At 47.3% G+C, this 14,131-nt stretch overlaps 1 protein-coding gene across 3 annotated transcripts in view; it reads right to left on the bottom strand.

Moving 5' to 3' along the window:
- The window catches only part of FASLG (Fas ligand), a 146,767-nt gene that overhangs the window by 131,726 nt on the left and 910 nt on the right, over nt 1–14,131 (bottom strand). For 2 of the 3 annotated variants that reach the window (XR_014184154.1, XR_014184155.1), the window contains exons 2-4: nt 13,775–13,820; nt 11,890–11,943; nt 10,696–11,448 (exon numbers count right to left, since the gene is read on the bottom strand). Coding sequence is in view for 1 of the 3 variants with exons in the window: in XM_082053666.1 (XP_081909792.1) it covers nt 11,051–11,448; nt 11,890–11,943; nt 13,775–13,820 (498 nt within the window). In the remaining 2 variants the exon portion in view is untranslated. Of the gene's footprint in view, nt 1–10,033; nt 11,449–11,889; nt 11,944–13,774; nt 13,821–14,131 lie in introns of those variants that run through there. The other variant, XM_082053666.1, reaches the window with a different exon arrangement.

Genomic DNA, 14,131 nt, shown 5'->3' with positions numbered 1-14,131 from the left:
AATGAGTCTCAGATAACCATTTACATATTCCCCTCCTTGACCCTCTCCTGTTGCGCCTGCGCAATGTCACTTGGTGAATTTGAGGAAGGGTCTTTAGGGATCTTTGGATGAAGGCTCCTTCAGCTTCGTCACAGTGAACTTTTTACCTTTGGCTCATTTAGGAGGAACTGGCTGGAACCCAGCTGGAACCAGACTGGTGCCTCCTTTTTGCTGTAAATCTTGGCTATCTTGTCTCCTCAAGGTTGCAGCTGGTGCTGTAAAACTTCTTATCTCGGCATTTAATGAAGTCCTGCTTTTTTTTAGCACAATTAGTTACATACAGCTCTAAACTAGATATTAATTATGTGGTTTAAAATGTTAGCTTGTTAGTAGGCCCTTATTATATAGTTGCTTAACCCTTAAAATGTTAGTTCGCTCTATCAATATAACTTCCTAAACAAGTTTCATAACTTTTTACATACAACTTAACCACCTTTCCCTTTTCCAAGTTCAGAGTCTGTGCCTCATTTGGTTATACCTGTAAACATTAAACATCTTAGCACGAATCACAACTGCATTTTTCACAGGTGCTAGGTAGGAACCGCTCCGAGCATCCACCTGGTCAACTGGAATGGGCGCTACTGTGGGACTGGGTGTGCACCTTGCTCAACAGTGGTGAGTAAGGAGTTTCCCAAAGGCCCTCAGCTCAGCACAGGCCATGGTGCCAAAGCACTCAGGCTGGGGAAGACTCTGCCACCCTTTGTGGAAAGACGGGCCTTATCTCCCCCCAAGCCCTCACCACCACCAGATGTGATTCACCCATCCCAGCAGAGAAGTCATTTTCAGAATGCAAATACTTATGAATCACCTGTGAGTCTGGCTGTTTTGGAAGTATCACACCACTCTCTCACAAGGCCACATTGCCCTGGCAGTTGAGGCTGTGAATGTCACAGACCACATGCCCTCCTGGCAGCATCATATAACAGACCCAAGGAACACAGGCAGGACACGGGGACAGTGGCTTAACTGAGTATTAGTGGTGCATGGTGCTGGAGCTGGGAGCTGCCTTGCCTACAGCTGGGACCTCTTATTGACCTTTCCTTGTGCCATCAAATATGTTTTTTCACGTGGCTGGAAGACCTGTGGCTTCTTTCAGCATGGAGACCCCTGCCAATGTCCGTCCAAACGCTGATCCTGCCCACAGACCCTGGCCCCAGCCCCCTGTTACGGCTTCCTCCTTTACTGCAGGGTTAGTGTGACCACATCTTTCCTCTTCTCTTCTCCCCTTCAGCTAAACATGTTCCTGTAACCATGCCCTCACTCACAAACTGCACACTGAGAGTCAATTCAGACCAGTATCTCCAGGATACCAGGCTCTGAGACAAAGGAGATTATATCTGATTCCCTTATGAAGTGAAAGGATGAGCTCTCTTGCTCATCCAAGCAGTGTCTGAGGGGCCCCAATGCAGTTCCTCCCTTATGTGTTGTCAGCCCCCATACCTGCTCTTAGCCAATTCCCACCTCCAGGCAATGAGTTCAGGGCATTTCCCACTCCCCAGCACTTGCTGTGGCACCCATGTGTCCTGCCCTCCCTCCCAAACGTCTCCTGGCTCCTCATTCCAATGTCTTAATATAAAGTGAGTAACTCCCTTGGAGGCAAGTTTAAAATAGAGTACATCCTAGACTTGAGTTCATGCATGCGTTAACAACAGTAAAGGAAAAACAAAAAAAGGACAACATGAAAAACATGAGTCATCACAGATTGCTGAGAGGACCTTGGAAACACTGGTTGTGAACACACACCCCTGCTTCACAATGCCACCATACATCAAAGTGCACTAAATGCTGACAAGAAACATATAAATCATCAAACCAGGTAACAATAAGAATCATACATCACCTGGAAAGGCATCAGAAAAATGCAACCACAAATAAAGAGCAAAGAACAATACAACACAGAACGCAAACCACAGCTACAGATTTCAGCTGCCAGTAAAAGCTGTGTGGGAAAACACTGCCTCGGGACCACACATTTGTTGCTCTGGGTGAAAAAGGAGTAACTACTCCTGACACCAACGTTTTTTAATTGCAGAGGAGAAACTGTGAGGAAGAAGGCCCAGCAGTAAATAAAGCACAAGTGAACCGCTCTCTCATGCTTTTATAGCCACAGTCTCAAACTCCTGCATGTCCCTGATGTGAAAGAGCTTTGTCTCAGGACACGTGACACAGTATTCCCAGGACATCGAGCCAGAAAAAGGGGCACTTTCTAGGGGGGGTCCATAAGGCAGCATCCCACTGCATACCTCACACAGCTGCTGTAGCCTCTGGCATATGGGGCATGCAGCATGCAGGCACCATGGCTCTGTGCTGAGGGGGCTCAACACCATTCTGGGGCAAGATGGTAGGACACCACAGAGTTATTTGCTCACTTGTCAGGGAGGCAGCAGGTCTGAAGCCCCTGCGTCCTTGGGCGGGATGGCCCTCACCTACTCCTCACTGGCTGCTCTCCACTATTAGACTAGATTTCTATAGATCCACTCCTTAAATTCCCCATAAAGCTTCATGTCATGGACTTACTGTGTTCACCATTTCTTATGTGCTTTTAGGAGAAGGTCAGGTGGGAACTTGTCCCATCCTCAGGGAGGTACTGAGCCTGCCTAGGGAAAGAGCCCCGAGATTTTTGTGAGGAGGGCAGGGAACGAAGCCCCAGGGGGAGCTGGGTGTCAGCCTATGACACAGGGACAAGCCTTAGGGGTGACAGAGACCTCACTGGGGCAGCAAGGGTGCACTGGTGGCCACAGGAAAGGTCCCAGTTGCGAGAACTTAGTGGCCATGGGGAAGGACTGTGGGGAAACCTTTTTTACATCTCTTGTTCTCTCTCCTTGCACTGAGTTCTCTCTTACTAAAGAGAGTTTCTATTGAGGCTTTTCTTTCCAGCTGCTAGCTGTGCGTTCACACCCGCAATTTCATTTCTAACAGACAACTGACCGATCCTCAACGTGCACACAAAGACTTGGTTCAGCCTGACCCCAGCAGCTCAGTCAGAAACACAAAACTAACAGAAGTTTCCACACAAGTCCTCCACGCCTTCTGGTTTAAGCTTAATATTAGTGAACTGGCTGCCATTAGAAATAAAAGTATTACGTCATCATTATGATATTATTGTGTTTACTTCCAAATGTATACTGAAAACACTTCAAGTGTCCTGCCTAAATTGCTGTCAGATTTAACTGCTCTGTGGGGAACTGCAATTTATATTATGTCTGGGTTTGCTCCATTTAAGGAGGTGGGGGGGGAAGCTGGGAATGAGGGCCTGAGGTTGAGCCCAGGAAATAAGGAGAGGGAGGGCAAGTGTTGTTTTGTCCTAGTTTCTCACTATCCAAATCCCTTTCACTTAACAATAGTTTCCCCAAAGCAAGTCTGTTTCACCTGTTACAGCAATCGGTAACTGATATCCCTGTCTTTATCTCAACCATGAGCCTTTACATCTTATTTTCTCTCCCATTCTGTTGAGGAGGGGGAACAAGAGAGCAGCTGGGTGGCCATTGGGCTGCTGGCCTGAGTCAACCCACCACAAGTACTATTATTTGAATCTGAAACATTCAGGGGTGTGTGGAGTATTCATCCAGCAAGTTTAAAATGTGTCACTTCTATTGCATATTCCAGGTGAGAGTCTGAGTGCTTTGAATGTGGCTCAGCCCTGCTCCACCCCCAGGGAAGCCATCTGCTGGCCCTGTTCAGCACATGGAGATGCTGAGAGGGCCAAAAAAGAGCAGCGTTTCCATCTGCATCTCCAGTGGAGACGCATTTGCCATGCTGACAGGACCTTTGGAGTGCAGGGCCCCATGCAGTGGTGTGGGGAAGGAGGGATTCCCGACAGACATGCTGCCCCGGCAGCTCCCTGCAAGGCTGGGGTTCCTGGAAGCCAGCACGGGGCTGCACCACGTACCTGCTCCCTTTTACACTCAGAAAGAGAACACCAAGGTACTCAGGTTCTCATTTCTGTGTTCAACAAGCTCTTCAAGGCCACAGGAAATAGCACTTATAAAAAGTAGGGTTATGGGGGGCAGCATCTTTTTTTTTTCTTCTCACAGAGGAAATCAGAAGTAAAGAATGAGAAAAGCAAAAGCGGTTAATGACAGACTGACTTTCCAAACCAATTATGTGAAGCATGCTTCTAACAGGCAAGTAATTGGTTCTGCAAGAGGTTTTCACACCCTAAGAGCAAAAGCAAAGTGTTCAGCAGTGGTACCCAACTTAAAAAGAAAACACTAGAAAACAGTCGCAAAAAAAAATAAAGAGCAATTTGGTCACAAGCAGAAGGTCAGCCTAACCAAGAAGGCTGTACAAAGAAGCAACACCTGCCGTCTGAGTGACATTCCTGGAAAGTCGGTGATTAAAGGCAGTAAACATTAGTTTATTTTCTCCAGGCTGTATCCCTTGTTCGTATAACCTCATTCTCTCTCTCCATAGACTCAGTATGCTGATGCGACCTAGCTCTGGGTTGCTGCAGAGGGGAGGCTCACCACTGTCACCATTTCCTTACGTACTTTTGGTGCTAGTCATAACCCCAATGTGAGCACTGCGGAGAAATCAGCAAGCTCTTCTTCATAGTGTCCTAAAAAGTCAGGTGCCAAGCATGATTTACAGGCAATGAGCCGAAATGCAGCGAAATGAAAGCACTGCTGCCAAGTGCCAATTTTAGCTTTTGGTTGGTTGGTTGGTTTGGTTGTGTGGTTAGTTTGTTTTGTTTTGTCCAAATAATTCAGTGGTTGTATGGCTTTTGGTGTGCTCTGCATTCAGCCCCAAACACCAGTCTTGAGCATGACAGTCTTGAAGCCTGCTGGTGTGTCCCAATGCTCTCTTATTTCATCCCCTCAGTGTATATTCCAGCTTCCTCCAAACAACAGGGCTGGATTTTTGTTTACTTGTGTAATTTGTCTCCATGAAGACAAAAGCCCAATGCACAGCACTAGTACTTCTCCTTTAGTACAGCATATTTGATACAGCCAGGTCTGAAACATCTTTATTCTGTGACTGGGAGGGCACTAGTTACAGTGATTACATGGATGCATAAACTGACAGACGCATCACACCATGCCTTGCCACTGAACTCCCCTCTGTGCAGAATAAAATACACATGGTGACAAAATAAACAGTTCAAGGGCAGGGAGGCAGTACCTAAGTGTGGTTCGAGCTGGATCAAGAAATTGCCATCCTCTTCTCACCTGAGTCACACCGTCCAGCCCCGCAAGCAGGGTCTCCACAGGATGCAAGTGGGGAGTTCTGAGCAAACCTTCCAAACGGTCATTCCCTGCCCTCGCTGCAAAGTCATGCACCAGGCTGGCAAAGGAGCCCTCGCAAAGATCCTCACTCAAGCCCTGGGGAGATCAGATAAACAAGATCCTCACTCAAGTCCTGGGGAGATCAGATAAAAAAGATCCTCACTCAAGCCCTGGGGAGATCAGATAAACAAGATCCTCGCTCAAGTCCTGGAGATCAGATAAACAAGCAAGTGCAGCTGCAAGTGCCGAGGCAGAAATGCCCCTTCACCCCCAAACTTCAAAGGCTGTGACAATAATATCACATTTACTACGGCCACAGCTCTGCTAACAGACAGTAGCTGGCTAAGCCACAATAACCTCCTGCAATTTCCAAGCCTTAAATTAGGTTTCAACAGCAAAGAAGATGTAAAATCTCTGTGATGGTTCGCAAGTGAGGAAGAGAAATTGATTCTCTGTAGAGAGAGCTGAGTCATACAGAGCGTGCTGAGGAACAGTGAGGCAGGTGAGGCAGAGGGAAGCACGCTGGGGTTTGTTGTTCCACCTGTAGCGTTTTGTCTCTTTGCCACCCAAAGCAAAGAGCAGCTTATTTTCCAAAACCCTTGAGCCCTCACAACAGAAAGCCTTTGTGCCCATTTGCATGACTGGCAGTGTGTTGGCAGGGGTAACCAGCCAAACCAGTGCCTACTGGATCCTAAAGCGGCATTGCCAGTCATACCCACCCCACCACAGACAGGCACCAGGGAACTCAGCACCTTTTCATGCCGCTGTCTGGCAGAAGACACTATTGAAGACATCGTTGCAGGCACCACCAGCAGCCTCCTGCACCACAGCCTTCAGTCCCACGTCTCCTCTGTCAGGGCTTTGGTCATGTGCAGGGAATGGAACATTTGACTCTCCATGTTACCCTGAGAGATGAATCAGCACCAAGCTGTCAAGCTTTTCTTCCCTTTCTCTTCTTTTTCTTTGAATTAAAGTCAACAAGAAATTCACATGCAACTTGCCTCAGCTTACATCAGAATTCATCCTCTTTCTTTACTCACCTCATCCTCTCTTTTGCATTAAACCTCAGTCACTTAGTCATGCCTAAAATTACACTTCTGTAGCCATGATGCGATATGCCCACACGTCAGATTACTAGAAAAATAATACCAATATTCAAGTTTACCTCCCTTCCCTTTTTCTCCTTTCTCTAACGGCTAGACAATGCTCCTTTCCAACCTGGTAAAAATTTGACAGTTGTTACAGCTCTTTGTGCTGGAAGAAATAACCCCACAAGACATTCTAACAGAAACTTAGAAAACACAAGGCTGGCTTCTGGTAAATTAATAGGAAAAAATAAATAAATAATCAACCCCTCAAAAAGCAACCAAAGCAACAATGAAACTTGTCAGATCAAATAGAAGGTTGCTGTCTGAACTCACAGGATTTGAGTGACTTTAGACATATCAGTTCTTCCATTCTTACTCACGCTCACTCTTTCTTCTCCCTGGGTGGGCTACAGAAACAGTTACGTATCACACATCTCAACAGTGACAGTTCCAGCTAACTACAACAACTGAGCTCTGAGGTTTCTGAGCCAAGATGTGTATCTGACCGAGTCTGCCAAACGCTAGTCCATGCTGCAGCTCCGCTTCTTGTCTCTGATGCTGATGCTTCAGTAGATACTGGGAATCAGCTGGAGATCAGCAACTGGTCCTTCTGCTTTTGCATGACAGGTGCCCTCCAGGCCTCTGCTATGCACCAGTCAACATCCTCGCCATCATGAGTGGCCACAGACTGGTAAGGAGGTAAGGACACAAGAATGCAATATGCAGTATTGATGTGACGGATGCTGGCCATAGCTGTCTGGGGATGTTTCTCCCACTCTGCCCAGGGAAAGCAGAGCTGCAGCAGGCACTGGCAGAGCTGCTCCCCGCACATCGCCTCCCATCTCCAGGGATCTGTGAGAAGCAGCACACACCACACAGCAGCACCACTCATGGCTCATCCTGCCTCAGTCTCTGCTCATTCTCTGCCTCTCAGAGCTCACTGGGTGTCTCTCTGCTTCCACTGCGCTTTTGCTGTACCAGAAGCAATGACCCTGTCCACAGTATCCTTTCTATAATGCAGTCCCTTCTGCCATCTTGCTTGCTGTACATACTGAGCCTACACAAGTTTTTCAAGACACTAGCATGCTGCCATGCCCTTTCTGCCACCCAGAAAGGTAAATAGGATGCAGCACCTGATACACATCAACCACAAAAGAGTCCGTATCTCTGTCAAGCAGTTTGCTGTGCTTGGCCACACAGCAGAACAAGTGTTTCTATATCATGCAGAGCCCTGATTTGGGTAGCTGCACACCCCAAATGCATGGGCCCTGCTGCAAAGGGTTCAGCTGACCACAGGAGCTGTGTGTGTGCCTGCAAAGTGCCTGCAAGGTGCCTGCCGGCTCAGCGCTGCCCAGGTCCCTCAGGCCAGACCTCGCGGGAAGCTGTGCTGCTGCCTGGGAGAGGATCTCAGCTCAGATTATTGCAATCCAGAAACATGACCTGCAGAGAAGAGTCCCTTATTTTCCTCAAGAAAAAAAGGAAAACAAACAAACAAAATACATGTGTGTGTGTGTATGTATATATATAAATAATCACAATGGCCAGCCCTGCCAATGAAGTTGAAATATCCTTTCCAGTACAAATAGCCTTCCTTTGCTGGGGAGAAAACAAAATATTAGATAATTTCAAAATAAATATAAATAATTTGAATATTTATTGAATAATTTTAAATAATATAGTCTCAGAGCTATTAATAATGTCAACATTAAATATTCATTAAGTATTTAATGCTAACAATAAGCAAATAATTCACTAAATGAACAGCTCATTAGCTAAATAAACAGATGACTTTAATAAAGCTGTTGTAGCACAGGCAGTCTATGAATTGACTCTGTGTAGTTTTAAACTGCATAATCCTGCCATGACCTTATTTGAATTTTTAGTCAGAGCCCACAAGCTAAGTAGTGGATTTTCTCCGGGCAGCTTAGAGTGATATTTGAGGAAACGATCACAAAGAAGAAACGTGTCTTACTGGCAGCCGCGCCACTGACTCACCCCAGTCAGAGCTGCTCCCTGACTCAGGAGCAATCCTACCAGCACCTGGCTTTGTCCTGCAAGGATAAGCCAGCTCTGTCCACCTCAGGAGATCCCAGGACTAGTTCTAAAATGACTGTCCATCCCCCTGTGCCACTGTCTCTGAAATTTGCAGGTCTGCTTTGCCTTTAGCATTCCAGACAGAAAGATGAGCAGATACTTGCCCCTGCTGATGTGCAGCAACAGCAGCAACTAAATGACCTACCTCTCCCAAGCTGCTCACCAGTGAAGGAAGCATGCACTGTCCTCAGCTAGTTTTGCCACAGAAATAGCTGCAAGTTTGCAGGCATGCGTATATACAGATGGCCACTGCCCACTTAGGTATCTGGTCACTAGGAAAGCGATGCAGCACAAACAGCAATCAGAAGAGGTTAGCAACTTCATGCCTTAGCTGGCAGGGTCTGGATCCAAGACCTCCATCCTTGTGCTGTGTGGTTTGTCACTCAGATACTAGTAGGGGGTGGAAACAGCGAGAGAGCATCAATCAAGTAAAAAGGTCCCTAAAGTTTGACCTTTTGAGGAATTTTCCATCCTGAGAAATGCAGTAGAAATATCTGGGTGCACTGTTCACTTCATGGTGACCCCACCAGTAGCCAGTCCACTTCTAAGTTTCAAAGAAACAGGTTTCCCTGAAGCAAGCAACAGCAAACCACAGGCCACACACCACCGAGATCAGAACAGCACTGTGGAAAAGAAAATAAATGCTGCAGGCTGCTGAAGAGCCACTGTTCACTGTGACCAACATGAGAACTACGAGAAGGCTGGACCACAGGCAGAGATGAGGATGCATCACAGCCTTCGTGTACTGCCTGGTAGCAACGTGACAGACAGCCCTGGGGTTAACCCATTGACGCCCATTAACCCATTTGCCTCATCTCCATGTGTAGGTGAGTGCTTACTCTGTGCTTCAATATAAGCACATGTATTTCTTTAATTCCTCACAGGATTGCGAGTGCTTACTCTGTGCTTCCATATAAGCATGTGTATTTACTCCATGCTTCAATATAAGCACATGTATTTTCTTTAATAATTCCTTGCCAGATTCAGGCAAGTGTATACTTTTCCCGGACTCAGGGACAGCTCTGGCATTGTTTTTGGTGAAGCCACATGTATGCACACTGTAGATCTCCAGTGGTATCAGTTGCTGCACCTTTAATAATTACCTCAGCTGATATTTGAAGCTGTATTCAAGTCACTTTGAAGAGCTAAAACCCCATCTTCCACTGGCCAATCTGATGTACTTTTTTTTACTGAATAAAAGTTTGTTTTGGAGCCTGTTGTCCCACTTCGAGGTGCCTCTGTGACACCCATGCAAACGAAAAGCTACACGGACCAGACAGAGTGAGCAAATTTTTTTTTTCTTTTTAAAAATTTCCTTTTCTTGCCCTTCAGACTGTCATGTGGGAAATGCTGCTGCAGATGGAGGGTATGTGGAGGAGCATGTTGCCTTTGGGGATGGCAGTGCTTCTGGTCAGCAACAAATTCTGCTGTTTCAGTGCTGGAGCCCCAAAGTTCCATGGCAAGGGACCCTGCCAGATTTCTGCTATGCTGCTGGAGAAGGAGGAGGGTGCTGGCCCCTGATCACAGGGCTTTGGCCATTGCAGAAGCTGCTGCCCCAAACGAGGAGAGAGGATAGTGCCACTTACTAGAAAAATATACCTTTATTTACCATCCGTGTTTTGCTCAAGACAGCATATCCTGTGACAAGGGGACAGCCAAAGCCATGCTGTTGATGGTGGCTAGCACACCCCTACCTGCACCAAAGCAGGGGGTGGCAGGACCTGGTCTCCATGCGGGACCTTGATGTGTCAAAAGAGCAGAAAGGGGGTCGGAGACAACACTTTCATCTCAGGCCCCACTGCCCTCCACCGCTGTGTTGTTCAGGACCCATCTGCAGAACACATGGCCTCCTCACCAGCCCCACCATCACAGCATGGTCATGGATTCTCTTCAAGGCTGGGACTTCCCTCATGGCAGCACTGCTTTGGACACATTCCTTGCAAAGCAGTGGGGATTAGTTAAATAAAGGGGTTAGGGGACATTTTCTGGGACAGAAATGGTTGATAACTTAACATAAAATGAACATATCACATGTAATGTGCCAGCCAGAAGGCAGGTGCCTATTGTTCAGCAGTCACAGTGCCCAATGCCCAGGCAGGGTGGCCAACCACAGCTCGGGTGGGCAGGATGAGGCCCCCCACACAACTCCTTCCCACCCCACTGCCCATGGTGTGGCACAGCACAGCCCAGGCACCCACAGCCCTGGCTCAAGGGGCTTCCTCAATGCCTGCCAGCTGTCCCAAGCTCACCAAGGCCATGATGCCATGTGAGGCCGCTGGCACCAGCATCTTCTCAGGTAGCAAGTAGTGAGTTTCAACAGGGTCTTCAGCACACTGCATTTTGAGTTTGTTGTTTTTTTCTTCAGAGGGGGATAATGTGTAATTCTCTTCAGGTTGACACAGTCTAGCCCTGGTGCTTCCCAGAGGTCTTCTTTCAAGACTTCACCAGTTGCTTAAGCCCTCTCACAATGAAGGGCAAAATATGGTTTCTTGGTGAGCTTTGTGGTGCAAGACCCTGGCTTGGCCACTGCTGCTCAGCCAGCACTCACCTCTCACAGGTCCTAATGTGTGTGAGGCACTGCCGGCCATGATCCAACAACCCCATTTAAAGTTTGAATAAGCCAAAGAATGTCTTAGATTCCTCAAAATTAACCAGAGCAATTTTGGAGACGTTGACGTGCAAACTGTCCATCTTCCTGAGCTTGAATAGAGCCCCCAGGTAGCTTTTCCGGGCCCATGTTTTCTGACTTGTACAGTAGTTGATGCCTTTGTCCTCCATCAGCACATGGCTGCCTGGTGAGGCTGGGTTTTTCTTGTAGACAATGTGGGTTAACATCTGGCTGCTGCTGCAGACGCTGCCCCGGAAAAGCACATTGGAATACACGAAGTACAGGCCGGTCTCATTGATGACAAGGCCCTGATCACGGTACTCAATGCCATTGGTGAAGGCATGACCGGAGATAGGTTCCCACTCTAGAGGGAGGTCCCGCTGGGCTGGGTTCCCTGGAAGCCAAAACAGGAAGACAAGTGTGGTAAGTACATGCAGTCGTGTGGGTTTTGCTCAGGTCCCACTTTATGTCACAAGTCAACTGTTGTCCAAACCCTTGTCTGCAACATGGAAAGTCTGCCCTGACCTCATGCTGGTGGGAGTTCTCATCTTCTGCTCGCTCAACCCCAGCTGCTTGTGACAGCCTTCCGCCCTGCACACTCCAAATGCAAACTAAAAACCAAATGAAAAAACAGAGCCCTCACTAAAAAGCCTAAGTGATGGAAAGATTTTAGCTGTGGTGTAACTTCCCACTGTCGGAGCACATGTGTTACCAAAGGAAAACAGGAAAGCCTGTGCAAGGTGGACTCCTCATAACTACAACCATGCCACCCACTCACTGAGCCACATCTGCCCTGTCCCCCGCTCCCACATCTTGCTGGCCCCTCAGCACGTACCTGTTAAGTGTGCTGCCTTTCTCACTTCCTTTGTCATTGACTGTTCCTTTTGCCCTGCACAAAAATAGGGAAGACATTAGCCATACACTCCATGGAGAAGCCAGCCCAGAGGGCAGGAGGGAGCCAACCACACAGCTGAAAGGGAGACGATTGAGGGCACGTAAGCACCATGGCTTAGTGCAGCGAGGCGGAGCTGGGCAAACACTGCAGGGCAAGAGATTAGGTTAAAAAGGAAGAGTTGCAGCAAAGGATTCCAGACATGATCTAAAGCAAGAGGAAGGAACAAGAAGAGGTTTCATCTTAAAATGGCTCAAGTTGGTGAGCTCAAGCAGCTGCCTCTCACTCAGGGTGTAGGAGAAGGACAATAGAAGCCTTTTGTCCAGCATCTCTGGCCCACGTCCTATCACAGGTGAGCCTCCTCTATTGCCCCCTCCAGTCCAGCACTGCCAAAGGCAGATGTAGCCATGGCAGGGGACTGTCTGCTGAGTACCAACCCTCTTTACAGCTGGATCAGAGAAGACAACTGAGACATCCTGCAAACTGTCCCACTGACCAGACAGACCTTGTCCTCAGCCAAGCAGCGCAGAGCTGGGAAAATTTTGCCTTTCCTGGAGGGCTCGGTTCCCCTCAGAGGGAAGGGCCAGTTACAGTGACTTGGTATTAGGATCCCATCCCGCTCTAGCCTTCCCTTCTCAGCATCTACTTCCAAGCACCATGTTCTCAAATTTTAGAAGCAGCCTTTTCTCAGGCCAACTAAGTTTTCCTCTCCTCCTTTTCCTTTACACTATTTACCTGGCTCTTTACCCATCCTCCTCAAGAAATTCAGGGTTACTGCTCATGACTTATGTTCAGCTTCTGCTGAAGTATCCTGTGATCAGAGCACTGAACATCCAGTTAAAATGACAGCTCCCCTTCCCCTAAGCAATAGAGTACAAAACTTATTGATATGGGAGTTGATGGGTACTGGAACTGCCCTTTCCAGAGAATTTTGATATTTCTAAATTTGTTTTCATTCGGTATCAGAACAAACTTGAAAAGAAATTAACTTTCCTACTAACCAAAATCCTCAAGGGAAAAAAAGTGTTCAGATCTAGCAAAAATTGTCCAGAGAGCTGCAAATTTCTTTCTGACTTGGCCATCTTTAAACAGGGAAATTCTTACTGATAGCATTAACATAGAATGTAAAAGTAAAATAATAGTTTGGAAGTTCAGGATATGCTTTTTAAATTGTTCCGTTCAGATTGAAACTTTTTTTCTAAATGAAATTCAGAAAAATCAGCAGGTTCTTGTGGAAAGTTTCAATTTCACTGAAATGACATTTCTAAAAGAAAAAGCCCCACATGTAATCAGGATCTTCGCAGCTTTCTTTGGCTGCAGTGATACTTTGCACCAAAAGAATTTAGGAAAAAATAAATTGCACTCTCAATGGTCGGAGTCAATATCCCACACCCAAAACAAATGAAACCCTCTGCATCCCCCAAAAATATTGGCTGAGGAGAGAAAGTAGTAATATGTGGTGCCTGTCTCCATTCCCCTCCTTCCATGCACATTCTTGCTATACATTAGGACAGCCAGAAACTCACTTTTGCAGGTGAGTACCCCCGGTGTCATTGTCCCACTGTGCCTGGAAGGTCCAAGGCAGAGGGGCACTGTCCCAGGAGCCCATGGCTGACACCTCTAAGCACCCCAACAGGCAGGGTGCAGGATCTCATCTTCACACTCCAGAGATAAAGCCCTTTTTCCAGCCAAGCAAGTGAAATCAGCACTTTCAGAGCATTGAGCTGTGACCCTGCCTTTGCCCACTGGTGAGGAGAGGGAAGAGCTGGACAGGATCATTCACACGTGCTAACACAGAGGAGTTCCTCCTCTAGGTACATCAACTCACCTTTGAGCTTCTCCAAAGCTGGAGGGATGTGTTCACTGCTGGCAGACTGTCAAAAGAGCAGAGTGACAAGCTGTCTTAGCAGAGTGAGAGCATATAAGGGCAACCTCCAAAGCAGCCAAGAACTATCTTGGACAGTAGCTAATTCTGGGTGCTCATGGGAAGCTGTAAAGTGCTAAGAAACATACAGAGAGACATTGCTGCACTCAGAAACACAAAGACATCCAGATACAGTCATTAGAGCAGTCCCCCCCACCCCAGTAATAAGCAACCCCACTTACACTGCATGGCAGACTTCTAACCAGCCTGCCCCTTGGGGAGTTTTGCACCACCTGAGCATCTCTGACCCAATTTTAAGTT

This window comes from Streptopelia decaocto (genome assembly GCF_964273445.1).
Source record: "Streptopelia decaocto genome assembly, chromosome: 5".
Classification (NCBI taxonomy): domain Eukaryota; kingdom Metazoa; phylum Chordata; class Aves; order Columbiformes; family Columbidae; genus Streptopelia; species Streptopelia decaocto.
Note: the sequence above shows the minus strand (reverse complement) of the source record. Positions and strands in the feature narration are given on the sequence as shown.